The sequence below is a fragment of the Trachypithecus francoisi genome, unplaced genomic scaffold (genome assembly GCF_009764315.1).
Source record: "Trachypithecus francoisi isolate TF-2019V2 unplaced genomic scaffold, Tfra_2.0 Lachesis_group20, whole genome shotgun sequence".
Classification (NCBI taxonomy): Eukaryota; Metazoa; Chordata; class Mammalia; order Primates; family Cercopithecidae; genus Trachypithecus; species Trachypithecus francoisi.
Window position 1 is genome coordinate 70,918,135 of NW_022681466.1, and position 26,376 is coordinate 70,944,510.

Here is a 26,376-nt window from a genome sequence, read left to right on the forward strand (position 1 = left end):
CCCGGCCAGATCTGTATTTTAGAAAACTCAGTGGGAGCTGTTTGCAGTGCAATTAGGGGCAGCCAGACGAAAGGGCACCAGCAAGCCGGAACACAGACCAGAGTGATCATGATGGCAGTGAGAGTAGGAGATGCCCCTGGCTACAATTTAGTGTTTAGAGTATCTGGGAAGGTGACCCCAAAGCCTCAAAGAGAGGAGAATCCGTACTTCATGTGGCTTGGCACACTCTGCTCCCTTTGCTTTGAATATCCTTCCCCATTTGTCACTCAGCAGTCAACACATGCTACCTCCTCTGGGAAGCCCTCCTGGATTACTCCACAGACTGGCTGGAGGGGCGCTCTGCTCTGTGTTCATGTCTGTTTCCCATGATAGCGTTTGTCAGCATTTGTCATCCTTTTGTCATGCAGTTTCCTGGTTCCTCTCACTGGTGTGTGAGTTCGAGGAGTGCAGGGCCCAGCCTCGATCACCTTTGCACCCGCAGTGCAGGTGGAGTGTCAATAACAATGTCCTGAATGAATCAATGAAAATGAGAACGTCAGCCGGCCTGTGGAGAAGCTAGAGGAACGAGAAGAAACAGACCGACATTGCCGGGCGCGATGTTTCTCGCCTGTAATCCCAGCACTTTGGGAGGCCGAGGCGGGTGGATCACCCGAGGTCAGGAGTTCGAGACCACCCTGGCCAACATGGCGAAACCCCGTCTCTACTAAAAATACAAAAATTAACCAGGCGTGGTGGCGCTCGCCTGTAGTCCCAGCTACTCGGGAGGCTAAGGCAGGAGAATCGCTTGAACCCGGGAGGCAGAGGTTGCGGGGAGCCGAGATCGCGCCACTGCACTCCAGCTTGGGGACAGAGTGACACTCCGTCTGAAAAAAGAAAAAAAGGAAAAGAAAAACAGACTGATATCCCAGGAAGTCTGGCCGAAAACTGAGGCCCCAGCGCCACACGCATCTTTTCTCCTGCAATTCTGCCTGGGAGCCGCTGCCTAGAAGTCCCGGGCCGTCCAGGAACGCGAACCTGAAGCAGCACCTCGCGGTCGGCGGCGCAGGCGCACGTCTCTGCGGGAGGCTGCGAGGCCCCGCCCCCGGACCCTAGACCCCGCCTCCCATCCCCCTCAGCCCTGGGCCGGGCAGGGCGGCACCGCCCATGAGGCCGCATGCTCAGTGCGCGCGCGAGGGCGCCTTGCCCTTCTCCCAATGGCGGGCCGCAGGCCCCTTCCCGGCAGCCTCCCTCGGGCAGGGAGCGCGTCATTTCCGGTGGGGAAGGCCCGCGGCTGCCGCCGCCATTTCGGGCGCTGCTGTGAAGCTGAAACCGGAGCCGCTCCGCTGGGCGGCGGGCGCCGGGGGCCGGAGGGGCGCGCGCGGCGGCGGCACCCCAGCGTTTAGGCGCGGAGGCAGCCATGGCGGGCAACTTCGACTCGGAGGAGCGGAGTAGCTGGTACTGGGGGCGGTTGAGTCGGCAGGAGGCGGTGGCGCTGCTGCAGGGCCAGCGGCACGGGGTGTTCCTGGTGCGGGACTCGAGCACCAGCCCCGGGGACTATGTGCTCAGCGTCTCAGAGAACTCGCGCGTCTCCCACTACATCATCAACAGCAGCGGCCCGCGCCCGCCAGTGCCACCGTCGCCCGCCCAACCTCCGCCCGGTGAGGGACTGACGGGACGGGGGGCCCTGGGCGGGGTGAGGGCCGCGGAACTCCCAGCCTGGCTGGCTGCTCCTCGACAGCGGACCCTCGGGGTCGTGGGCAGAGGGCTGGGTGACCGTGGCAGGGGCCCGCCGGCTGCTCGGGCTCATTCCCACCCGGGGAACAGGAGTGTGGGGGAGGAGGAGCCGCGGACCGAGGCCCCGGGGTGTGCCTGGGAAGGGCAGCCCGGGGGAAGGGGAACTGCTTCGGCCCCAGGGTGGGGCTGGCTCCCGGGCCAGGCGCAGGGGTAGGGCAGGGCAAGGCAACGTGGGGACAAAGAGCTGAGGGAGATGTTGGCACTGCGGGGGCATCACTTGGCAGCGGCGCCCAGAATGAATCCGATAATCCTACAAGTGGCTTTTAGGCTGGAAACGTTTCCTGCCGTGTTGGAGAGCCGGGTTTGGCCGTGCTCCCCTGGTGGCCTTTGGTAGGAAGTCACCACAAACTGGCCGGGAGGGATGGAGACACCCTCAGGAAACCGGTTAGTTTTTTCCTTTCTTGGGCATTTTTCCAAAATCCTTGTACCGTTCTCTTCCCCCGTGGAGGAGGAAGGTGGTGAATTAAGTGATAGAAGAAAGCCTCCAGTGACCAGCCCAACCCAGTTTAAGGCGATGCCTGGCTGTGTGCAAGAGATCTAAGCGTCCCGAAGACTGTCCGCCGGTAGAGGGTTCTGGTTTTCAAAGTGTTTAGTGGAGGAAAGACATTTTATTCCAGAAAATAAACCAGAAGTGAGGCAGTGGAAACAGACCCTTCCCTAGAAGTGACTGGAACTTCATTTTCCTTGGACTTAAACATTGTCAGTGTGTACTTCAGGGCGTGACCTTGCTCAGTAAGATGGGGCTGCGGGCTGAGCCTTTCTGGATGTTGGGAACAGACTCCACGCCAAGAACATAAATTACCTGCGCCGGGTTTTCCTTGCCAGGGATCCCTGAGATTGACTGTCTTTCCGATGCCGTTGAAGTTGATTTGGGAGTGTTTTAAGGGAATAGATAGATGCCCTTAGTACTGGAGATTTGTGAGGTACAAAGTAATTCTGGGGTTCTCATTGTATGTGTACCTGTTTAACAGCATCAGGACTCCTCGTGCCTTCACACTGTTGGCAAGTCGAAGCTGTTTCTTCTTGGCCGCTGAGACTGGGTTCAGACTAGTCTCCTATGAATCAGGAAGCTCCTGAGCCATCCTCTGTAGACTTTCTCTTGTAGGGTAGTTCTAATTTAGATTTACTCGCTCCGGCCAGAAATAAAGAATTGAATAGGCAGTCTGTTTGTTGTTACCACATACCAAGTTTTATTTTACTTTTTCCTGAGACGGAGTCTCGCTCTGTCGCCCATGCTGGAGCGCAGTAGCGCGATCTCGGCTTATGGCTACCTTCACCTCCCCGGGGCTCCTGGGTTCAAGATTCTCCTGCCTCAGCCTCCCGAGTAGCTGGGATTACAGGCACCCGCCACCACAACCAGCTAATGTTGTATTTTTAGTAGAGATGAGGTTTCACCAGATTGGCCAGGCTGGTCTCAAACTCCTGACCTCAGGTGATCCACCCTCCCAAAGTGCTGAGATTACAGGTATGAGCCACCGCGCCTGGCGAACACATACCAATTTTTTTCTTATTTTATATATTTATTTATTACTTATTTATTTATTTTGAGACGGAGTCTCTCTCTGTCACCCAGGTTGGAGTGCAATGGCGCCATCTTGGCTCACTGCAACCTCCGCCTTTTGGGTTCAAGTGATCTCCTGCTTCAGCCTCCTAAGTAGCTGGGATTACCAGTGCCTGTCACCACGCCCAGCTAATTTTTGTATTTTTAATAGAGATGGGGTTTTACCAGGTTGGCCAGGTGGGTCTTGAACTCTTGACCTCAGGTGATCCACTCGCCTTTGCCCCTTCAAAGTGCTGGGATTACAGGTGTGAGCCACCGCACCCAGCTTTGTTTGAGGCGGAGTTTCGCTTTTGTTGCCCAGGCTGGAGTTCAGTGGTGCTATCTTAGCTCACTGCAATCTCTACATTGTGGGTTCAAAGGATTCTCTTGCTTCAGCCTCCCTAGTAGCTGAGATTACAGGCACACGCCACCATGCCTGGCTAGTTTTTGTATTTTTAGTAGAGATGGGGTTTCGCCATGTTGACCAGGCTGGTCTCGAACTCCTGACCTCAGGTGATCTGCCCGCCTCAGCCTCCCAAAGTGCTGAGATTACAGGTGTGAGCCACCACACCCAGCCCAACACATAACTATTTTTAAAAAATGAGTATGGGGTCTCTAAGTTCACAAATTATTATAGATCTTTCTCATTCTGGCCAGTTTAATGGTATTATGAGAGGGGAATATTGATGTAGCTGTGTTGGTCCTGAACCAGATATATTCTACTTTGATGCCACCTGCATGGTATCTGGGGTTTTGCATTATATGTAGTAACATAATGGCAAACTGTTACTGAAACTCACTTTTCAGCCTTTTGTTTGTGTTTGTGGGTTGCCAGAGTTGAAAATGGCAGCCGGCAGGTTTGTTAGCTTGATATTTTTTCACATCTTAGCTTAACCATTTTTATATCTCAAGACTTACCTGGATAATGGAGCACCACCTTTTCAAAACAGATAAGAACTCAGTTCCTTGGCTCAGGAAAGAAGGTGAAGATTGCCAACGTTTGTGGATGGGGTGTGGAAAATTCACGAGTATTGTGATAATTCTGCCATGTTGTACCCCATTTTCTACGATTCAGTTGCTGTCTTTTTCTCTCTTCTGAGACAGGGCCTTTGTCTCCCAAGCTGGAGTGCAGTGGCATGAACACAGCTCACTGCAGCCTTGACCTCCCGGGCTCAAACCATCCTCCCACTTTAGCCTCCTGAGTAGCTGGGACTACAGGCATATCCACCATGCCTGGTTAACTGTTTAACATTTTTTTGTGGAGATGAGGGGTTTCACTGTGTTGTCCAGGCTGCTCTCAAATTCTTGGTCTCAATAGATCCTCCCGCTTCAGACTCCCAAAGTGCTGGAATTGCAAGTGTGAGCCACTGTGCCTGCCCCAGTTGCTGTCTTTTTTGTTTTGTTTTGTTTTTTGTCTTTTTTGTTTTGTTTTGTTTTGAGACGGAGTCTCGCTCTGTCGCCCGGGCTGGAGTGCAGTGGCCGGTTCTCAGCTCACTGCAAGCTCCGCCTCCCGGGTTTACGCCATTCTCCTGCCTCAGCCTCCGAGTAGCTGGGACTACAGGCGCCGCCACCTCGCCCGGCTAGTTTTTTGTATTCTTTAGTAGAGATGGGGTTTCACTGTGTTAGCCAGGATGGTCTCGATCTCCTGACCTCGTGATCTGCCCGTCTCGGCCTCCCAAAGTGCTGGGATTACAGGCTTAAGCCACCGCCCCCGGCCTGTTTTTTTATTTTTTTGAGGCAGAGTTTTCACTCTTGTCTCCCACACCGGAGTGCATTGGCGCGATATTGACTCACTGCAACCTCCATCTCCCAGGTTCAAGCGATTCTCCTGCCTCACCCTCCTGAGTAGCTGGAATTACAGAGGCCCACCACCATGCTCAGCTAATTTTTGTATTTTTTTTAGTAGAGATGGGGTTTTGCCATGTTGGCCAAGCTGGTCTGGATCTCCTGAACTCTGATGATCCACCCGCCTCGGCCTCCCAAAGTGCTGGGCCTGAGCCACCGCACCCGGCCTGTCTATATAACCTCAGAATTACTTTGTACCTCACAAATCTCAAGTGCTAAGTACTGAATCTTTGTTCTTCCCCTCACCAAGTCCTTTTGAAGTCACACAGAGAAATGTCTTGAATTTTAGAGAGGCATATACAATATCAATAACTAATGTTTATTCACTGGTTATTCTGTGCCAGGCACTTTGCTTGAGTACTTTATGTGCCTTATTTCACCTGCTGTCTAGGACAGTCTGGTTAGATCAGTAATATGATCTCTATTTATTAAAATATTCCTATTTTATACAGGAGGAAACACTCAAATTCAGTAACTTGCTTAAGGTCACACAGCTAGTAAATGACTTTCCGAAGTTGAACCTAGGCATTCTGACCTGAGAACTGACCCTTTTACGCTACACTCTGTCAGAACCAGCGTCCTTTTGGGATCTCAGCAGTGCACGTGGAGGTCTGTATCCTCAATATCCTCAGTACTTTTCCTCTGCCCTGGAATCTAAGTCTTGGTGTTTTTTGTTTGTTTTGTTTTTTTGGACGGAGTTTCGCTCTTGTTGTTCTCCAGGCTGCTAGAGTGCAGTGGTGCAGTCTCGGCTCACTGAAACCTCCCCTTCCCTGGGTCAAGTGATTCTCCTGCCTCAGCCTCCCGAGTAGCTAGGATTACAGGCATGCGCCACCATGCCCCGCTAATTTTCTTTTTTTGTATTTTTAGTAGACACAGGTTTCACCGTGTTGGCCAGGCTGGTCTCGAACTCCTGACCTCAGGTAATCTGCCCGTCTTCGCCTTGTGTTTTTTTTTTTCCCCACTGTGTTGCTCAGACTGGAGTGCAGTGGCTGTTGACAGGCACAGTCATAGTACACTACAGCCCTTAACTTTGGGGCAGGCAGTCCTCCTGACTCAGGCTCTGAGTAGCTGGGACTACCAGCATGTACAGCTGCATCCAACCCAGGCTTTTTTTTTTTTTTTTTTTTTTGAGACGGAGTCTCCCTCTGTCGCCCAGGCTAGAGTGCTGTGGCCGGATCTCAGCTCACTGCAAGCTCCGCCTCCCGGGTTCACGCCATTCTCCTGCCTCAGCCTCCCGAGTAGCTGGGACTACAGGCGCCCACCACCTCGCCCGGCTAATTTTTTATATTTTTTAGTAGAGACGGGGTTTCACCGTGTTAGCCAGGATGGTCTCGATCTCCTGACCTCGTGATCCGCCCGTCTCGGCCTCCCAAAGTGCTGGGATTACAGGCTTGAGCCACCGCGCCCGGCCCAACCCAGGCTTTTTTAAAGACTAGAATTAAAGAATGGCAAGAAGAGGCTGGGTGCGGTGGCTCACGCCTGTAATCCCAGCACTTCGGGAGGCCAAGGCGGGCAGATCATTTGAGGCCAGGAGTTAGAGACCAGCCTGGCCAACGTGGTGAAACCCCATCTCCCCTAAAAAATACAAAAATTAGCAGGGTGTGGTGGCATGTGCCTGTAATCCTGGCTACTGGAGAGATTGAGGCACGAGAATCGCTTGAACCCTGGAAGCGGAGGTTGCAGTGCGCCGAGATCATGCCACTGGCTTTATCATGCAGACAATACACATCTGCTATTTCAAGTCAATGATGAAGAAACTTTTTAAATTTTTACTACTTTATTTTTTATTTTTGCGATGGAGTCTCGCTCTGTCGCCCAGGCTGGGGTGCAGTGGGGTGATCTCAGCTCACTGCAAACTCCCCCTCCCTGCTCAAGCCATTCTCCTGCCTCAGCCTCCTGAGTAGCTGGGACTACAGGTGCATGCCATCACGCCCAGCTAATTTTTTTGTTATTTTTAGTAGAGATGGGGTTTCACCATGTTGGCCAGGCTGGTCTCGATCTCCTGAACTCAAGTGATCCGCCTGCCTTGGCCTCCCAAAGTGTTAGGATTACAGGCGTGAGACCCCGCGCCCAGCTGGGTTTTATTTTCAAAGGCAGGGGTACAGAATGGGCCAGGGATTCTCAGCCTTTTCTGTTGAACCTGTGTGTAACTTGTCTTGTCCTCAGCTTGCATCGGCTTCCTGTGGTGCCATAGCTTGGAAGTTCCCTGGGGCCATAGGGAAGGGCTTGGTCAAGTCTCCTGGTCACATTCTGGCAGGTTGGGCTTCAAGATGGACCTCCTTGGAATGCTTGCAAGAAACTGGTTTTTTCCTCTTGGAATAGCTAAACGTTGACCAGTCGTCAGGTTGACAAAACTGAAGGAGTGTGAGTTAGGAGAGTCGTTATGAGCTTGAGCTGTGCAACCTGGCTTTGGGCCTTATTTACCTACCACTTACTAATTGTGTAACTTTGGGCAAATTGTTTAACTTTTCTCTGCTTCAGTTTCCTCATCTGTGAAGGAGGGAAATAGTAATACTGACCTCAGGGTTGTAATGATATTCCATATTAAGTACTGGCATATTAAGTACTCCGTAAGCATTTTATATATATTTTAATAACATAACTGTGAGGTGTGGGGGCTTTTGAAGCAAAATGGAAAACTCTTCTGATATTTGAGAGGCTCCAGAATGCATGGTGTGGATGGTAGGAACTGGTGAAACAGTTTATCTTAGGGAGTAAGTGCCTGGGCGGGATGCATCTCTAAGTGTGAAAGGACCTCGGTGAAAGTTCAGCACATGGGAATAAGATGGTGCATCCTGTTACCTGCTCATCCCAAAGGCTTCTACCTGTTGCCCTAGTGGGTGGAGGAGGGCATCAAACTTGCTTCATTTTCAAGGCGTGGGACAGAAGCTAGGGTGTTAATAGTTTGTGATGCCCCCTCAAGGTAGTGAAGAGTTACAGGCCAGGCTGGCAGCTGGGCCACGCCTCTTCTCTGGACGTAGCATGAGACTGCCAATGTCTCATTGCTACCTTTTTACACCTTCAGCTTCTGCTTCTCATTTGTTCATCTTGTCTTGGCAGTTCACAAACCTGATTCTCTTGTCTTAGTCTCGATGTCTTAGTGGCCTTGTCTCCAGTGGTTCTGGAGAAGTACTTCAGTGAGAGCTACTTACAGATTTTAAACCAAAATAATTCCATGGTGAAGGGAGTAGGTTTATTTATTGCAGGACTTCCCCAAGTCTTTACTGTGCTTATGTGCATTGTGAGTTTCCAAGAGAGGGTGCTGGTTTTCACACCTGTTTGACTGCAGAACCTTCCCCCACCATGGCCCTGTTGCTCAGGCTTGTGTGCAGTGGCTCCATCATAGCTTACTACAGCCTCACTGTATGACCCAGGCTAGGCTTGCACTCCTGGCCTCAAGAGATTTCTCCCAAAAGATTAATAAATCGGTTTTAAAAAAACAGAAAAAATAAAGAGATCTTTCTGCCTCAGCCTCCCAAAGTGCTGAGATTACAGGTGTGAACCACTGCACCTACCTGACCACAGAACTTTTGAGAAGCATCTTGAGATCCTATGGAATTTTCTCTGGGAAACGGTCCGGTGGGCTCTGGATTTGAGGGTGAATTGAAAATTGCTGAAGGAATTTGGAGGATTGGTTGATTTTTATTGAGCACCTATAATGTATGAGCCACTTTTTTTTTTTTTTTGAGATGATGTCTCGCTCTGCCACCCAGGGTGGAGTGCAATGGCATATTCTCGGCCCATCGCGACCTTCGCCTCCCAGGTTCAAGCAATTCTCCTGCCTCAGCCTCCCCAGTAGCTGGGACTATAAGCGTGCAACACCACGCCCAACTAATTTTTGCATTTTTAGTAGAGATGGGTTTTCACCATGTTGATCAGGCTAGTCTTGAACTCCTGACGTCAGGTGATCTGCCTGGCTCTGCCTTCCAAAGTGCTAGAATTACAGGCGTGAACCACCATGCCCAGTCTCTAGCCATTTTTAGGAACTTTATTAGATGGGTATTTGACCTCATTTTGCAGAGTTGGGGTGAGGCACACAGAAGTTAGATAACTCAGACAGCTAGGAAATGAGAGCCAGAATGCACCAAACCTGCAAAGGACCATCCTCATACCCACCATTTTTAGAACGTTCTATTTGCTTAGGAAGCCATATATCTTCTCAGATGGAAGCCAGTGGCTTGCCTTTTTTTTTTTCTCTTTTGGAGACACTCTCACTCTGTTACCCAAGCTGGAATGCAGTGGCGCTATCTCTGCTCACCGCAAGCTCCGCCTCCTGGGTTCCCGCCATTCTCCTGCCTCAGCTGCCTAAGTAACTGGGACTATAGGTGCCTGCCACCATGCCTGGCTAATTTTTTGTATTTTTAGTAGAGACGGGGTTTCACAGTGTGAGCCAGGATGGTCTCGATCTCCTGACCTCGTGATCTGCCTCCCTCAGCCTCCCAAATTGCTGGGATTACAGGCGCGAGCCACTGTGCCCAGCCAGCCAGTGGCCTTTTTAGCGTTTTGTATTGGTGGGTATTTATCTAAGCAACCCCTGTGAATACCATAGGCAAAGAAGGAAGGGAGGGAGCAGGAATTGAGGAATGAAGGGGAAAAGAGAGGGCCAGGTGTGGTGGCTCACGCCTGTAATCCCAGCACTTTGGGAGGCTGAGGCTGCCGGATCACTTGAGGTCAGGAGTTTGAGACCAGCCTAGTCAACATGGAAAACGCTGTCTCTCCTAAAAATACAAAAATTAGCCAGGTGTGGTGTCGGGCGCCTGTAATCCCAGCTACTCGGGAGGCTGAGGCAGGGAGAATTGCTGGAGCCCGGGAGGTGGAGGGTGCAGTGAGCCAAGATCGCACCAGTGCACTCCAGCCTGAGCAACAGAGGGAGACCCCGTCTCAAAAAAAAAAAAAAAAAGAGAGAGAGAGAAAGTGCCGTGAGATCAAGGAGAGGCAGATGATCCAGTCGTGCTCTCTTGTGGTATCCTGGTATCCTGGTAGCCGTGTCAGAAGTGATTGGGCCTAGTTTAGCCCACAGAGCCCTCAGGTGTTCTTCATGAAACCTTCAGGGAGGGAGTGGCCTCGTAAAACTGGTCATAACCTCAGGCTGGAAATGCTTAGAAGGCTTAGAAGTAACGGGTTGAGTAGGTACCAAGAAACAGAGAGGATATCCCCTCGCGTTGATTTTTATTTCAGTATGTGTGAATTCCTAACTCCACGTTCAAAATCCAACACAAGGTGATGTAGAACGAGTCATTGAGGTTTTCCAAGTCTTGGATAGCTATGAGAATCCTATCATTGCTTCTGTTCTCTAGACGGGCTGACTGTGCCTCCTTCCTTTCCCGCCCTTCTGTTTCCTGCCTTTGGCTGTTTGTGGTTGGAAGGAGAGGAAAGAGAGAAAAGGAGCCGGAACACACAACTGTGGTGAGAGGTTTGGGCTTATCTGGCACTTAGGTGTGTTCTGTTCTCCTCCCTTCCTTCTGGAGTTTGGATCAATGAAGCTTGATGGCCCCCAGCAGTTCACAGAAACGGGCATTTCTTTGTGAAATTATTACATTGTCAGAGTAGAAAAATATAAGTAAAGTACATCAAAGGTTTTCCATGGCATTTTGCTTACATTTCTGTGTCTGTTGGGATTGCCAAACAAAAAGAAAGTCATAGTGAGCCCAGTTCACACTATGTGGCGTTTGAACAAGAGGAGAATTGAACCTGCAGTGATCCTCCTCAATAAAGAGAATCTCCAGGATATAGCACTCCATGCCTGCTACAGTCATTACCAAAGTCATCTCCCCGGTCCTGTACTCGTAACTTTTGCCATCACCCTCTTGGTGCATGAGGAATGTTTGCTGTAGAGAAAAGTCCTGGCACTCGCACCCCTTTCAGTGCCTTAAATTGGAGAGACAACCAGTATTCCCGAGGCTGGGCTGTTCACTGTTTTACGCTGACAGCCGTGAATTCCACAGGTGGACTTTGGGTAATGTGGGAAGTGTGCAGCTCTCCTTCAGACGGTCTCATCGTGCATTTGGATGGAAAGAGTACTCATCAGTACTCATTCTACCCGCAGGACTTTTCATTCGCTTCCAGAGTTAACGTTGTGTCTTTTTACCTCTCTCCAATAGTGGAATGAATTTTAAATGTACGCTTTCTGATCATACTGGAAGAATTGCGGGTTTTTTCTTTTTTTAATAGAGACAGGCTCTCGCTCTGTTACCCAGGCTGGAGGGCAGTGGCACAATCCTGACTCACTGCAGACTCTACCTCCCAGGCCAATCGATCCTCCCACCTCAGCCTCCGAAGTAGCTGGGACTAAAGGTGTGCACCACCCTGCCTGGCCTTTGTTTTTTTTTTTTTTTTTTTTTTTTAGTAGAGACAGGGTCTCACTGTGTTAGCCAGGATGTTTCTAACATTGAACAAAATAATTAGGTCTCTAGCTGGGCGTGGTGGTAGACACCTGTAGTCCCAGCTACCCGGGAGTCTGAGGCAGGAGGATGACTCCAGGCCAGGAGTGTAAGGCCATGGTGTGCAGTGGTGGTGTGTGCGCATAGCTACTGGAGTTTATCCGGGACAGCAAAAACCTGCCTTTCAAAATTAACAAGGCCAGGCAAGGTGGCTCATGCCTGTAATCACAACACTTTGGGAGGCCAAGAGGGAAGAGGATTGCTTTGAGCTCAGGAGATCAAGACCTGCCTGGGAGACATGACAAAACCCCGTTATTTAAGAAAATAGGCCGGACGTGGTGGCTCACGCCTGTAATCCCAGCCATTTGGGAGGCCGAGGCGGGCAGATCACAAGGTCAGGAGTTCAAGACCAGCCTGGCCAATATGGTGAAACCCCATCTCCACTAAAAATACAAAAAAATTAGCCAGGTGTGGTGGTGCATGCCTGTAATCCCAGCTACTTGGGAGGCTGAGGCAGGAGAATTGCTTGAACCCGGGAGGCGGAGGTTGCAGTGAGCCGAGATCGCACCACTGCACTCCAGCCTGGGCTGCAGAACAAGACTCCATCTAAAAAAAAAAAAGAAAAACGCTGGGCGCGGTGGCTCACACCTGTAATCCCAGCACTTTGCGAGGCTGAGGTGGGCGGATCACGATGTCAGGAGATCCAGACCATCCTGGCTAACACGGTGAAACCCCGTCTCTGCTAAAAATACAAAAAATTAGCCAGATGTGGTGGCGGGCACCTGTAGTCCCAGCTACTCGGGAGGCTGAGACAGGAGAATGGTGTGAACCTGGGAGGCGGAGCTTGCAGTGAGCCAAGATTGCGCCACTGCACTGCAGCCTGGGCAACAGAGTGAGACTCCATCTCAAAAAAAAAGTAAAAATTAAAAAATATCTATTAGCTGGGTATTGGTGGGTGGTTTGTACCTAGAGCCCCAGCTGTTTGGGAAGCTGAGACTGTAGAATTGCGTGAGCCCAGAAAGTGGAGGTTGCGGCCAGGCGCAGTGGCTCACGCCTGTAATCCCAACACTTTAGGAGGCCAAGGTTGGTGGGATCACCTGAGGTCAGGAGTTTGAGACCAGCCTTGCCAACATGGTGAAACCTCATCTCTACTAAAAATACAAAAAATTGCCTGGGTGTGGTGGCGGGCGCCTGTAGTCCCAGTTACTTGGGAGGCTGAGGCAGGAGAATCACTTGAATCCAGAATGGGGAGGTTGCAGTGAGTGGAGATCATGCCACTGCACTCCAGCCTGGGCGACAGAGCAAGAGTCCGTCTCAAAAAAAAAAAAAGGCCAGGCGCAGTGGCTCACACCTGTAATTCCAGCACTTTGGGAGGCCGAGGCGGACGGATCACGAGGTCAGGAGATTGAGACCATCCTGGCAAACACGGTGAAACCCCGTCTCTACTAAAATACAAAAAAAATTAGCCGGGCGAGGTGGCGGGTGCCTGTAATCCCAGCTGCTCAGGAGGCTGAGGCAGGAGAATGGCGTGAACCCGGGAGGTGGAGCTTGCGGTGAGCCGAGATTGTGCCACTGCACTCCAGCCTGGGTGACAGAGCGAGACTCTGTCTTAAAAAAAAAAAAAAAAAAAAAAGGCCGGGCGCGGTGGCTCAAGCCTGTAATCCCAGCACTTTGGGAGGCCGAGACGGGCGGATCACGAGGTCAGGAGATCGAGACCATCCTGGCTAATACGGTGAAACCCCGTCTCTACTAAAAATACAAAAACTAGCCGGGCGAGATGGCGGGCGCCTGTAGTCCCAGCTACTCGGGAGGCTGAGGCAGGAGAGTGGCGGAAACCCGGGAGGCGGAGCTTGCAGTGAGCTGAGATCTGGCCACTGCACTCCAGTCTGGGCGACAGAGCGAGACTCCGCCTCAAAAAAAAAAAAAAAAAAGGTTGCAGTGAACTGCGATTGTGCCACTGCACGCCAGCCTGGACAGCAGAGTGAGGCCCTGTCACACACCAGGCTCAGTGGCTCACGCCTGTCATCTCAGCACTTTTGGAGGCTGAGGCCGTCAGATCACTTGAGGTCAGGAGTTTGAGACCAGCCTGGCCAACGTGGTGGAACTGTGTCTCAACTGAAATTACAAAAATTAGCCAGGCGTGGTGGCACACACCTGTAATCCCAGCTACTTGGGGGGCTGAGGCAGGAGAATTGCTTGAACCCAGAAGATGGAATTTGCAGTGAGCAGACATTCAGCCACTGCACTCCAACCTGGATGACAGAGCAAGACTCCATCTTCAAAAAAAAAGAGACCTTTTCACACACAAAAAAGAAAAATCCCAACAATAAGCAAATAATTAAAATTAATAATAGGCTGGATGCAGTGGCTCACATCTGTAATCTCAATACTTTGGGAGGCCAAGGTGGGCAGATCACTTGATCCCAGGAGTTCAAGACCAGCCTGGGCAACATAGCAAAACCCCATCTCTACTAAAAATACAAAAACTAGCCAGGTGTGGTGGTGTGCGCCTATAGTCCCAGTTGCTCGGGTGGCTGAGGTGGGAGGATCGCTAGAGCCTGGAAAGTGGAGGCTGCAGTGAGCCGAGGTTGTGCTCAGGAGATCAAGACCTACCTGGGCGACATGGCAAAACCCCATTATTTAAAAAAATAGGCCGGGCATGGTGGCTTACGCCTGTAATCCCAACACTTGGGGAGGCAGAGGCAGGTAGATCTCTGGAGCTCAGGAGTTCAAGACCAGCCTGGGCAACATGGTAAAAACCCTATGTCTACAAAAATGCAAAAATTAACTAGGTGTGGTAATGCATGCCTGTAGTCCCAGCGACTCCAGAGGCTGAGGTGAAAGAATGGCTTGAGCCCAGGAAGTGGAGATTTCGGTGAGCCAAGATCATGCCACTGCACTCCAGCCTGGGCGACAGAGCCAGACCCTATCTCAGAAGACAAAAACAAAACCATAGCCTGGGCAGTAAAGCAAGACACTGTCTCTATTAAAAAATTTGAAAATCAGCTGAGTGAAGGGCCGGGCACAGTGGCTCACGCCTTTGGGAGGCCTAGGTGGATGGATCACGAGGTCAGAAGTTGCAGACCAGCCTGGCCAAGATGGCGAAACCCCGTCTCTACTAAAAATACAAAATACAAAAATTAGCCAGGTGTGGTGGCGTGGGCCTGTAGTCCCAGCTACTTGGGAGGCTGAGGCAGGAGAGTTGCTTGAACCCAGGAGGCAGAAGTTGCAGTGAGCCAAGATTGTGCCACTGCACTCCAGCCTGGGTGACAGAGTGTGACTCTGTCTCAAAAAAAAAAAAAAATCGTCTGGGTGCAATGCCATCTGCACCTTTAGTTCCAGCTACTTAGAAGGCTGAGGTGGGAGAATATCTTGAGCCCAGGAGTTTAAGATTGCAGTGAGCTATGATCACACCACTGCACTCCAGCTTGTACAACAGAGGTAGACCCTGTCTCTAAAAAGAAATAACAAAAGCACATACTCAGGAGACTTAAGGTGAGAGGATCGCTGGGCCCAGGGGTTTGAGACCAGCCTGGGCCACATAGGGAGACTCCTGTCTTAAAAAACAAAGCCCAGGCCAGGCGTGGTGGCTCACACCTGTAATGCTAGCACTTTGGGAGGCCAAGGCAGATGGATCATTTGAGCTCAGGAATTCGAGACTGGCTTGGGCAACATGGCAAAATCCCCTCTGCAAAAAATGAGTTGGACGTGGTGATGTGTGCTTGTAGTCCCAGCTGCTCCGGAGGCTGAGGTAAGAGGATGGCTTCAGCCCAGGAGGTAGAGGTTGTAGTGAGCTAAGATCACGCCACGGCACTCCTGCCTGGGTGACAGAGCAAGACCACCCGGTCGCAAGACAACCGCAAAGCCAAAAACTCACAAAACTCATTTTGATTTTTTTTTGAGACAAAGTCTTGCTCTGTTGCCTAGGCCGGAATGCAGTGGGATGATCATGATTCACTGTAGCCTTGACCTGGTCTCAGGCGATTCTCTCACTTCAGCTTCTTGAGTAGCTGAGACTAACAGGCATGCACCACGTTGCCTGGCTAATGTTTTCTTGTTTTTTTAAGAGATGGGATCTCGGCCGGGCGCGGTGGCTCAAGCCTGTAATCCCAGCACTTTGGGAGGCCGAGACGGGCGGATCACGAGGTCAGGAGATCGAGACCATCCTGGCTAACACAGTGAAACCCCGTCTCTACTAAAAAATACAAAAAACTAGCCGGGCAAGGTGGCGGGCGCCTGTAGTCCCAGCTACTCGGGAGGCTGAGGCAGGAGAATGGCGTAAACCTGGGAGGCGGAGCTTGCAGTGAGCTGAGATCCGGCCACTGCACTCCAGCCTGGGCGACAGAGCGAGACTCCGTCTCAGAAAAAAAAAAAAAAAAAGAGATGGGATCTCACTTTATTGCCCAGGCTGGTCTTGAACTACTTGCCTCAAGCAGTCCTCCTGCCTTGGCCTCCCAAAGTGCTGGGATTACAGACGGAAACCACTGTGCCCAGTCATTTTTTTTTCACACTTACTTATTTTTTCTTTTTTTAAGAGTCAATGTCTTGCTCTGTCATCCAGGCTGGAGTGCTTTGGCGTGATCATGGCTCACTGTACTCACAAACTCCTGGGCTCAAGCAGTCTGTCACCTTAGCTTCCCGAGTAGCTGCAACTGCAGGTGTGCACCACTAGGCCCGGCTAATTTTTTTTTTTTTTTGACACTGAGTCTCGCTCTGTTGCCCAGACTGGAGTGCAGTGGCACGATCTCGGCTCACTGCAAGCTCCGCCTCTTGGGTTCACGCCATTCTCCTGCTTCAGCCTCCCGTGTAGCTGGGACTACAGGCGCCCACCACCACGCCCGGCTCAGTTTTTGTGTTTTTAGTAGAGATGGGGTTTCACCGTGTTAGCCAGGATGGCCTCTATCTCCAGACCTCGTGATCCGCCCGCCTTGGCCTCCCAGAGTGCTGGGATTATAGGCGTGAGCCACTGTGCTCCGCCAGCCCAGCTAATTTTTAATAATTTTTGTAGTGATGAAGTCTTGGCTGTGTTGAAAGTCTTCGCTGTGTGAAGTCTTCACTGGTCTGAAAATCCTGGATTCAAGCGATCCTCCCACCTCAGCCTCCTAAAGTTCTCGGATTAAGGTGTGAGGCACCAGGTCCAACAAAATTCATTTTCTTTTATTTTTGTTTGACACAGAGTCTTGCTTCATTGTCCAGGCTGGAATGCATTGGCATGATGATGGCTCACTGTAGCCTTGACCTCCCGGGCTCAAGCCATCCTCCTCCTGAGTGTCCCAAGTAGCTGGGACTACGGAAGTGTGCCACCACGCCCAGCTAATTTTTAAAATTTTTTGCAATGACAGCCATGTTGCCAGGCTGGTCTTGAACTCCTGAGCTCCGGGGATCCACCTGTCTCAGCTTCCCTAAGTGCTTGAGCCTGGAAGGTCAAGGCTGCAGTGAGCTGTGATCGTGCCACTGCACTCCAGCTTGAGCGGCACAGTGAGACTCTGTCTCAACAACAACAAAAACCACAACAGTAAAGAGACAGTTTTTCTTATTCGGAGTTACACATTTTAGATGTGGAGGGGAAAAATGTATGAGCTCAGTGTAGACACTAAGCTCTCTCCACCCTCTGGAACAGCAGCAGGGACCCATGGAAAGTGAGAGCTTGCTACATTTCCTGAGATTGAAAAATCGATGCAGGCCGGGCACGGTGGCTCAGGCCTGTAGTCTCAGCACTTTGGGAGGCTGAGGTGGATGGATCACCTGAAGTCAAGAGTTTGAGACCAGCCTGGCCAACATGGTGAAACCCCATTCTACTAAAAAGACAAAAAAAAAAAAAAAAAAAAGGCCAGGCGTGGTGACGGGAGTCTGGAATCCCAGCTGTTCGGGAGGCTGAGACAGGAGCTTCGCTTGAACCTGGGAGGCGGAGGTTGCCGTGAGCCGAGATCGCGTCCCTGCACTCCAGCCTGGGCGACAGAGTGAGACTTGGTCTCAGAAAAAGATGGAACAGAACCTTGAGGCGTACGCTGCTCTGTAAATAGGGTAGCGACGGAACGTGTTTGGAGAAGGCACTGACAGCCTCTCTGTCTTTGATTCACGTACAAGAGCACGTCCTGACCAGCCTAGTCTCTTGGCCTTCTGGTCCTTCCCTGGGGCCCTAGTGATGGGCACCTTTCTCCCAGGGGATAGTTCAGCTTCCACATGTGATGTCGGTATGCTGTGAAGAGAAGGGGTTATTTTTTCTAGAGTTTTTTTTTTCTGGTTAAATCTTGACTAAATGTATATGGGGCGTGAAATCTCCATTTCGGCCAGGCACAGTGGTGGCCTCCTGTCGCCCCAGCTACTCAGGAGTTTGTGGTGAGAGGATCACTTGAACCCTGGAGGTCAAGACCAGCCTGGGTAACACAGTGAGATCCCAACTCTAAAAAAATAAACATAAAATCTGTATTTCATTTCCGGTATAGGACATCATTAAGTAACAGCCCGCTCTGTTTTTTCCAGGGGTGAGCCCCTCCAGACTCCGAATAGGAGATCAAGAGTTTGACTCATTGCCTGCTTTACTGGAATTCTACAAAATACACTATTTGGACACTACAACGTTGATAGAACCGGTTTCCAGATCCAGGCAGGGTAGTGGAGTGATTCTCAGGCAGGAGGAGGCGGAGTATGTGCGAGCCCTCTTTGACTTTAACGGGAATGATGAGGAAGATCTTCCCTTTAAGAAAGGAGACATCTTGAGAATCCGGGACAAGCCTGAAGAGCAGTGGTGGAATGCGGAGGACAGCGAAGGCAAGAGAGGGATGATTCCAGTCCCTTACGTCGAGAAGTATAGACCTGCCTCCGCCTCAGTATCGGCTCTGATTGGAGGTAACCAGGAGGGTTCCCACCCACAGCCACTGGGTGGGCCGGAGCCTGGGCCCTATGCCCAACCCAGCGTCAACACTCCGCTCCCTAACCTCCAGAATGGGCCCATATATGCCAGGGTTATCCAGAAGCGAGTCCCCAATGCCTACGACAAGACAGCCTTGGCTTTGGAGGTACATAACGTGCACAATGTAGAAAGAAGAGATCTGCTGCAGGGTCTCCTCTCGGTCCTCTTAGAGCTTTGTAGCAATGCTGACTACAGCAGCATTGGGATGTTGTAGATGGCAAAGCTGCTAAGCACTGATTTTGGCATTTAATGTTGGGTTTTCTCTTTTTCATAGAAAACCTATTTGGGAATGAGTAAGCTTAAAACTGTATAACTGAATGTTCTTAATTGATCTACTAAACACACTTGGACTGCTTTAATAACACCACCTGAATTCACAGGAATTCACCTCACATGTTTCTCCTCATCCACATCCTCATCTGTTTCTTGCTTTCTGTTTGTCGTTGTCTAAAAGAAGGTGGGTTCAGATGGATTTGAGCGTAATAAGTGGCCTCTATCGAAGCACTTACGTGGAGTTTTCCCGCAGAGACTTGTTTTTGCTTCAGGGGACATGGAGCTCCTTAGCACTAATTGTGTTCATTGAGTAAGAATCCAGGAGGAAGCAGGCGCGGTAGAGGCGTGAAGAGATTCACACCCAAAAGTCCTCATTCTGAGGAGTGCCAGGTGCACGGGTCTTTCTAAATCATGTAAGAAGCCAGTTCTTCCTCAGGAATTAATTTTTGCCTTAACTGGTGAAATACCTTCAGTAGCCCACTTCCTTCTGGCCAGCCATTACATGGTGTTAATTCCTTTATTCCTCTCAGTCACACCTTTGTCTCCTTCCTTTCTTCTTCCTTCCTTCGTCTCTCCGTTCCTTTCTTTTCAGAAGAGCTGATGGTTCAGTGTAAAAGCTAGTGCAGACTGGGCACAGTGGCTCACACTTGTAATCCTAGTGCTCTGGGAGGCTGAGGCAGGAGGACCACTTGAGACCAGGTGTTTAAGACCAGTCTGGGAAACGTAGTGAGACCTCAGCTTTTTAAACAAAAAGTGAAAGAAAAAAAAAAAGGGAAAAAAAAAAACCTGCCAGGCATGGTGGTATGCACCTGCAGTCCTGGCTTGAATGAGAAATGGAATGTGTGTTGTCAGGGTTATCACTGCCCTTTGTTCTCATTCCTTGTTTGGAGGAAAATAGATTTCTACCCTCAGGTCTTCCTGTGAGATGAGATGATGGTAACATCCAGCATGGTGCTGTGTGTATGATGGATCTGACTCGTTTTTTGTTTTTTTCCTCTCTCTTTTTTTTTTTAAATTTTTGTCTGGCCCTACTGAGTCACTAGGTGTAACTCTTGATATTTATTCCAGACTTTGTTAACACTGGGTTGAAGTAAGTATGAAAACATGGAACAAACGCCGGGTGTGTTGGCTCATACCTGTAATCCCAGCACCTTATGAGGCCGACGTGGACAGATCAGTTGAGCTCAGGAGTTGGAGACCGGCCTAGGCAGCATGGCAAAATGCCATCTCTACAAAAAATTAGCCAGGCATGGTGGCACATGCCTGTGGTCCCAGCTACTCGGGAGGCCGAGGAGAGAGGATCACCTGAGCCTGAAAGGTCGTGGCTACAGTGAGCTGAGATCATGACAATGCCCTCTAGCCTGGGCGACAGAGTGAGACTCTGTCTCAAAAAAAGAAAAACCATGGAACAAGCCAGCTGACCCAGGAGAAACCAGTTATCACATGAATCCTCCTTCTATTTGCATTTCCTTTCTCAAAGAGATTTAATCATGCCTGCCTTAATTAGAGGCTTTACTGCTCAAAAAAATGGTTGAGCTTTTCTACCTGCTGTGAAACACAAATCTTATAAATAAAGATTTGAGTAGAAAACTGGTTTATGATTTTAGTAAGTTTTTCTTGGCCGGGCACGGTGGCTCAAGCCTGTAATCCCAGCACTTTGGGAGGCCGAGACGGGCGGATCACGAGGTCAGGAGATCAAGACCATCCTGGCTAACACGGTGAAACCCCGCCTCTACTAAAAAAAAATACAGCGGCCGGGCGCAGTGGCTCAAGCCTGTTATCCCAGCACTTTGGGAGGCCGAGACGGGCGGATCACGAGGTCAGGAGATCGAGACCATCCTGGCTAATACGGTGAAACCCCGTCGCTACTAAAAAAAATACAAAAAACTAGCCGGGCGACGAGGCGGGCGCCTGTAGTCCCAGCTACTCGGGAGGCTGAGACAGGAGAATGGCGTGAACCCGGGAGGCGGAGCTTGCAGTGAGCTGAGAGCCGGCCACTGCACTCCAGCCTGGGTGGCAGAGCAAGACTCCGTCTCAAAAAAAAAATAAATAAATAAAAATAAAAAAAAAAAAAAAATACAAAAAACTAGCCGGCGAGGTGGCGGGCGCCTGTAGTCCCAGCTACTCGGGAGGCTGAGGCAGGAGAATGGCGTGAACCGGGAGGCGGAGCTTGCAGTGAGCTGAGATCCGGCCACTGCACTCCAGCCTGGGCGACAGAGCGAGACTCCGTCTCAAAAAAAAAAAAAAGTTTTTCTTTTTGATTTGGGTATTGGGTTTTTTTGGACTTTTTTTTTTTTAAGTTCTCTTTGAGACGAAATCTCGCTCCATCGCCTGGGCTGGAGTGCAGTGGCATGATCTCGGCTCAGTGCAACCTCCGCCTCCCAGGTTCAAGCGATTCCCCTGCCTCAGTCTCCTGAGTAGCTGGGATTACAGGCATGTACCACCATGCCCAGCTAATTTTTGTAGTTTTAGTAGAGACAGGATTTCACCATGTTGGCTAGGCTGGTCTCGAACTCCTGACCTCAGGTGATTCAACCGCCTTGGCTTCCCATAGTGCTGGGATTACAGGTGTGAGCTGCTATGCCTGGCCAATTTTTAGAAATGTCTGTATGTTGAGCTAAAACGTATGTACTGTGTGTGGTCACCGCTTATCAAGGGGATGGGGAGCTTAGCTTCAGGCATTATCAGTTGAGCTAGAGATCTTTTGTGACTCACACCAGAGCCAGGGTAAGGCCTGTCTCCCTTTTCCACCTATGCCAGTTTCAGTCCGTCACTGATGCAGGTGAATCGTTAAGGCTGAATTATCCTCATTTGTTTCCATCAATTTGAAAGACTGTTGATGGGCCCTAGATATACTACCTGTTACTTAGATCAGGGGTCTGTAAACCTTTTCTGTGAAGGTTTTTGAGGGCCTTAAATTCTGTGTCCCAACTCTGCCATTGTAGCAAGAAAGAAATCATAGATAAAACAACAGATGAGCTTGCTATGTTCCAATAAAGCTCCAAAAACAACAGGCGGATGTTTGGCCAGGTGCTGTGACTTACGCCTGTAATTCCAGCACTTTCAGAGGCTGAGGTGCGAGGCTTGCTTGAGTCCAGGTGTGTGTAATCAGTCTGGGCAACATGGTGAGACCCAGTCTCTACAAAAAATTTTTTTAAAAATTAGGTGATCTAAAAACAAAACATACATGCCGGGCGCAGTGGCTTACACCTGTAATCCTAGCACTTTGGGAGGCCGAGGCGGGTGGATCACCTGAGATCAGGAGTTTAAGACCAGCCTGACTGATATGGTGAAACCCTGTCTCTACTAAATATACAAAAATTAGCCGGTCATGGTGGTGGGCGCCTATAATCCCAGCTACTCGGGAGGCTAAGACAGGAGAATAACTTGAGCCCAGGAGGCAGAGATTACAGTGAGCCGAGATTGTGCCATAGCACTTCAGCCTGGGCAACAAGAGCGAAACTCCATCTCAAAAAAAAAAAAAAAAAAGCCAGGCGTGGTGTGCAGCTGTGGTCTCAGCTGCTTGGGAGGCTGAGGTAGGAAAATGGCTTGAGCCCAGGAGGTTGGAAGACAAGGCCCCTGTGCTACCTCTCTGTACTTGCTTTTCCATAGTTTTGTGTATATGAATGTGTGTGTGTCCTGCCCTGAGCTCATTGAAAGCAAGTCTGGATCAAAGGAATGTTTGCAGTCATTGATGTGCTTCTGGTTGGTAGTAGGAACCTAGAAAAGCAGTCACCCGGGTTTGCACCAGCAAAGAAAATCAAAGTTCTGTGATGTCCCCTGTGTAGTGAATTCCAAAAATGAATACCATTTGGGTTCTGATTTTATTCTTATCTCTGGAACTCACTGATCAGCTGGGTCATCTTTTGTTCCTGGACTAAGTCTAGATCTGACTGCACCAGGATCACAATTAGCCTTGAAAACTACATAGAATTAGGAAATAACCAGTGTTCATTATGTTCCTTGGGAACAAAGAAACTGGAGTAACCACGTTGAGTCTTCTTTACCAATGACTCCACGATGCAGCTGGACTTGCTTCCTCAAAAAGGAAAGACAGAAGGATGCTTGTTATATTTTAGTCAACTTTTCTAGGTGTTTTGTGGATTGTGGTTCTTTAGGATATAGCCTTAAGTCCACCATTCTACTTGATAGCAAAATCTATGTTTAAATACCTCAATGTTACATTCTTTGTTCTTGCTTTTCTTTTTTCTTTTTCTTTTTTGAGACGGAGTCTCGCTCTGTCGCCCAGGCTGGAGTGCAGTGGCGCGATCTCAGCTCAGTGCAAGCTCTGCCTCCCGGGTTCACGCCATTCTCCTGCCTCAGCCTCCCGAGTAACTGGGACTACAGGCGCCCGCCACCTCGCCCGGCTAATTTTTTTTGTATTTTTAGTAGAGACAGGGTTTCACTGTGTTAGCCAGAATGGTCTCGATCTCCTGACCTCGTGGTCCAACAACTGCCTTGGCCTCTCAAAGTGCTGGGATTACAGGCGTGAGCCACCGTGCCCGGCCTTCTTTCAGACTTCTAAGGGATAAATGAGTAGAGATTTGTATGAGGCAAGATGTTATTGGGAAAAGGAATTATGTGTAAATTAGACCTTTGGACCATATCAGGACTATTTTTAATGTATAGATTCTCTCTTTTTTTTTTTTTTTTTTGAGACGGAGTCTCACTCTGTTGCCCAGGCTGGAGTACAGTTGCACAATCTCAGCTCACTGCAACCGTCTCCCGGGTTCACGCCATTCTCCTGCCTCAGCCTCCCAAGTAGCTGGGATTACAGGAGACCGCTACCACACCTGGCTAATTTTTTGTATTTTTAGTAGAGACAGGGTTTTACCGTGTTAGCCAGGATGGTATCGATCTCCTGACCTCGTGATCCGCCCACCTTGGCCTCCCAAAGTGTTGGGATTACAGGCATGAGCCACCGCGCCCGGCCCCCTCTTTTTTTTTTAGATGGAGGCTCCCTCTTGTCACCCCGCCTGGAGTGCAGTGGCACAATCTCAGCTCACTGCAACCTCCGCCTCCCAGGTTCAAACAATTCTCCTGCCTCAGCCTCCCGAGTAGCTGGGATTACAGGAGCATGCCACTGCGTCCGTCTAATTTTTTTGTATTTTTAGTAGAGATGGGGTTTCATCATGTTGGCCAGGCTGGTCTCCAACTCCTGACCTCGGGTGAGCTGCCCACGTCGGTCTTCCAAAGTGCTGGGATGACAGGTGTGAGCCACCGTGCCTGGCCCGATTCTCTTGGTTCTACCCTACAGAGGAAAACCTCATCAAAATCCAAATTTTTTTTTTTACGCCAGATATGGTGGCATGTGCCTGTAGTCCCAGCTACTTGGGAGACTGAGGGGAGAGGAACCCTTGAGCCCAGAGTTTTTTTTTTTCTTTTTGGGACAGTGTATTGCTCTGTCACCCAGTCTGGAGAGCAGTGGCACAATTTTGGCTCACTGCAAACTCCGTCTCCTGGATCTTTGTGCCTCAGGCTCCTGAGGACCTGGGATTATAGGTACCCACCACCATGATCGGCTAATTTTTGTATTTTTAGTGGCGACCAGGTTTCACCATGCTGGATAGGCTGGTCTGCAACTCCTGACCTCAAGTTATTCGCCCAACTCGGCCTCCCAAAGTACTGGGATTACAGGCATGAGCTACCTTGCCCAGCTGAGCCCAGGAGTTTGAGGCTTTGCCCAGCAACGCAGTGAAACTCTGTCTCTCTTTAAAAAAAAAAAAAAAAAGGCCAGACGCAGTGGCTCACCTATAATCCCAGTGCTTTGGGAGGCCAAGCAGGAGGAGGATTGCTTGAAGCCAAGAGTTCAAGATCAGCTTAGGCTCCAAAGCAAGATCCCATTTCTACAAAATTAAAAGTACAAAATTAGCCAGGTACAGTGGCATGTGTCTGTAGTCCCAGCTACTTGGGAGGCTGAGATAGGGGATCACAAGCCCAGGAGTTTGGGGCTACAGTGAGCTGCAACTGGGCACCCTAGCTTAGAGCGAAGCCTGATCTCAAAAAAAAAAAGAAAAAAACAACCAAAAAGAAAAATCTTTTCTTTACAGTTGATTAGTTTCTTGGCAGAAAGGTTCAAATATAGGGGGGATGAGATAATGGATACGCCATAACTGAAATGAATCTTTTTTTTTTTGTTTTTTTTTTTTTTTTTTTTGAGAAAGAGTTTGGCACTTGTTGCCCAGGCTGGAGCGTAAAGGCACAATCGCAGCTCACTGCAGCCTCCACCTCTGGGTTCAAGTGATTCTCGTGCCTCAGCCTCCTGAGTAGCTGGGCTTATGGGCGTGTGCCCCCACGCCTGTCTAATTTTGTATTTTTCACAGAGATGGGATTTCAGAATGTTGGTCATGCTGGTCTTGAATTTCTGACCTCATGAGTTCACCCACCTCGACCTCCCAAAGTGCTGGGATTACAGGTGTGAACCACTGTACCTGGCCTGATTCTGATTTTTAAATGGATAAAGAAGAAAATTTGTAAGCAATCAATTGGGCTAATTAACCTGACCAAAATGGCCTTGAAGTAAAAATACCTCAAGGAAGACCTTATTAAAATTAAATAACCCTTTGTGCTTTTTGGGGCCTTTCTCCTGAAATGTTGAAAGCACACGAAAATTCTCCCGAGATCCCAAAGGCACTATGACGATATTTAGAGACCAGGGCTTCCTGTGGCGCCACGTGCTGCCTTAGGTCTTTTTTTTTTCCCCAGAGTCTCGCTCTGTCGCCCAGGCTGGAGTGCGGTGGCGCAATCCCAGCTCACTGCAAGCTCCGCCTCCTGGGTTCCTGCCTTTCTCCTGCCTCAGCCTCCCAAGCAGCTGGGACTACAGGCGCCCGCCACCTCGCCCGGCTAGTTTTTTGTATTTTTTTAGTAGAGACGGGGTTTCACCATGTTAGCCAGGATGGTCTCGATCTCCTGACCTCGTGATCCGCCCGCCTCGGCCTCCCAAAGTGCTGGGATTACAGGCGTGACCACCGCGCCTGGCCTGCCTTAGGTGTTTAATAGTTTGGAGGAATGGGTGGCTGTGGACTCTGGCTGGAGGAGGGCAGAGGAAGAATGCTGGAGGGAGTTGGGTATTCTAAGAACCACCATGGTGAAACCCCATCTCTACTAAACATGCAAAAAGTAGCTGGGCGTGGTGAGGCGCCTGTAGTCCCAGCTGCTCGAGAGGCTAAGGCAGGAGAATCACTTGAATCTTGGAGGCGGAGCCAACATAGTGCCACTGTACTCCATCCTGGGCCACAGGAGCAAAAACTCCGTTACAAAAAAAAATTCTGAAAGAAAAGATCTGGGGCCGGGCGCGATGGCTCACACCTGTAATCCCAGCACTTTGGGAGGCCGAGGCAGGTAGATCACGAGGTCAGGAGATCACAACTATCCTGGCTAACACGGTGAAACCCCGTCTCTACTAAAAATACAAAAAATTAGCCGGGCGTGGTGGCGGCGCCTGTAGTTCCAGCTACTCGGGAGACTGAGGCAGGAGAACCGCGTGAACCCGGGAGGCGGAGCTTGCAGTGAGCCGAGATTGCGCCACTGCACTCCAGTCTGGGCAACAGAGCGAGACTAGGTCTCAAAAAAAAAAAAAAGAAAGAAAAGAAAAGATCTGAAGGCACATCAGCAGGCTTTGCCCCACGTTTTGAGAAATTGGTATCATTCAG

At 50.0% G+C, this 26,376-nt stretch overlaps 1 protein-coding gene across 4 annotated transcripts in view; it reads left to right on the forward strand.

The window, feature by feature from the left end:
* The first annotated feature begins 1,164 nt into the window (after positions 1 to 1,164).
* The window catches only part of CRK (CRK proto-oncogene, adaptor protein), a 35,428-nt gene continuing 10,216 nt past the window's right edge, over positions 1,165 to 26,376 (forward strand). The window contains exons 1-3 of one of the 4 annotated variants that reach the window (XM_033185190.1): positions 1,165 to 1,637; positions 18,022 to 18,557; positions 19,793 to 19,945. In XM_033185190.1, the coding sequence (XP_033041081.1) occupies positions 1,397 to 1,637; positions 18,022 to 18,557; positions 19,793 to 19,813 (798 nt within the window). In that variant the 5' untranslated portion in view covers positions 1,165 to 1,396 and the 3' untranslated portion in view covers positions 19,814 to 19,945. Of the gene's footprint in view, positions 1,638 to 18,021; positions 18,558 to 19,792; positions 19,946 to 26,376 lie in introns of those variants that run through there. The other 3 variants (XM_033185191.1, XM_033185189.1, XM_033185192.1) reach the window with 3 other exon arrangements.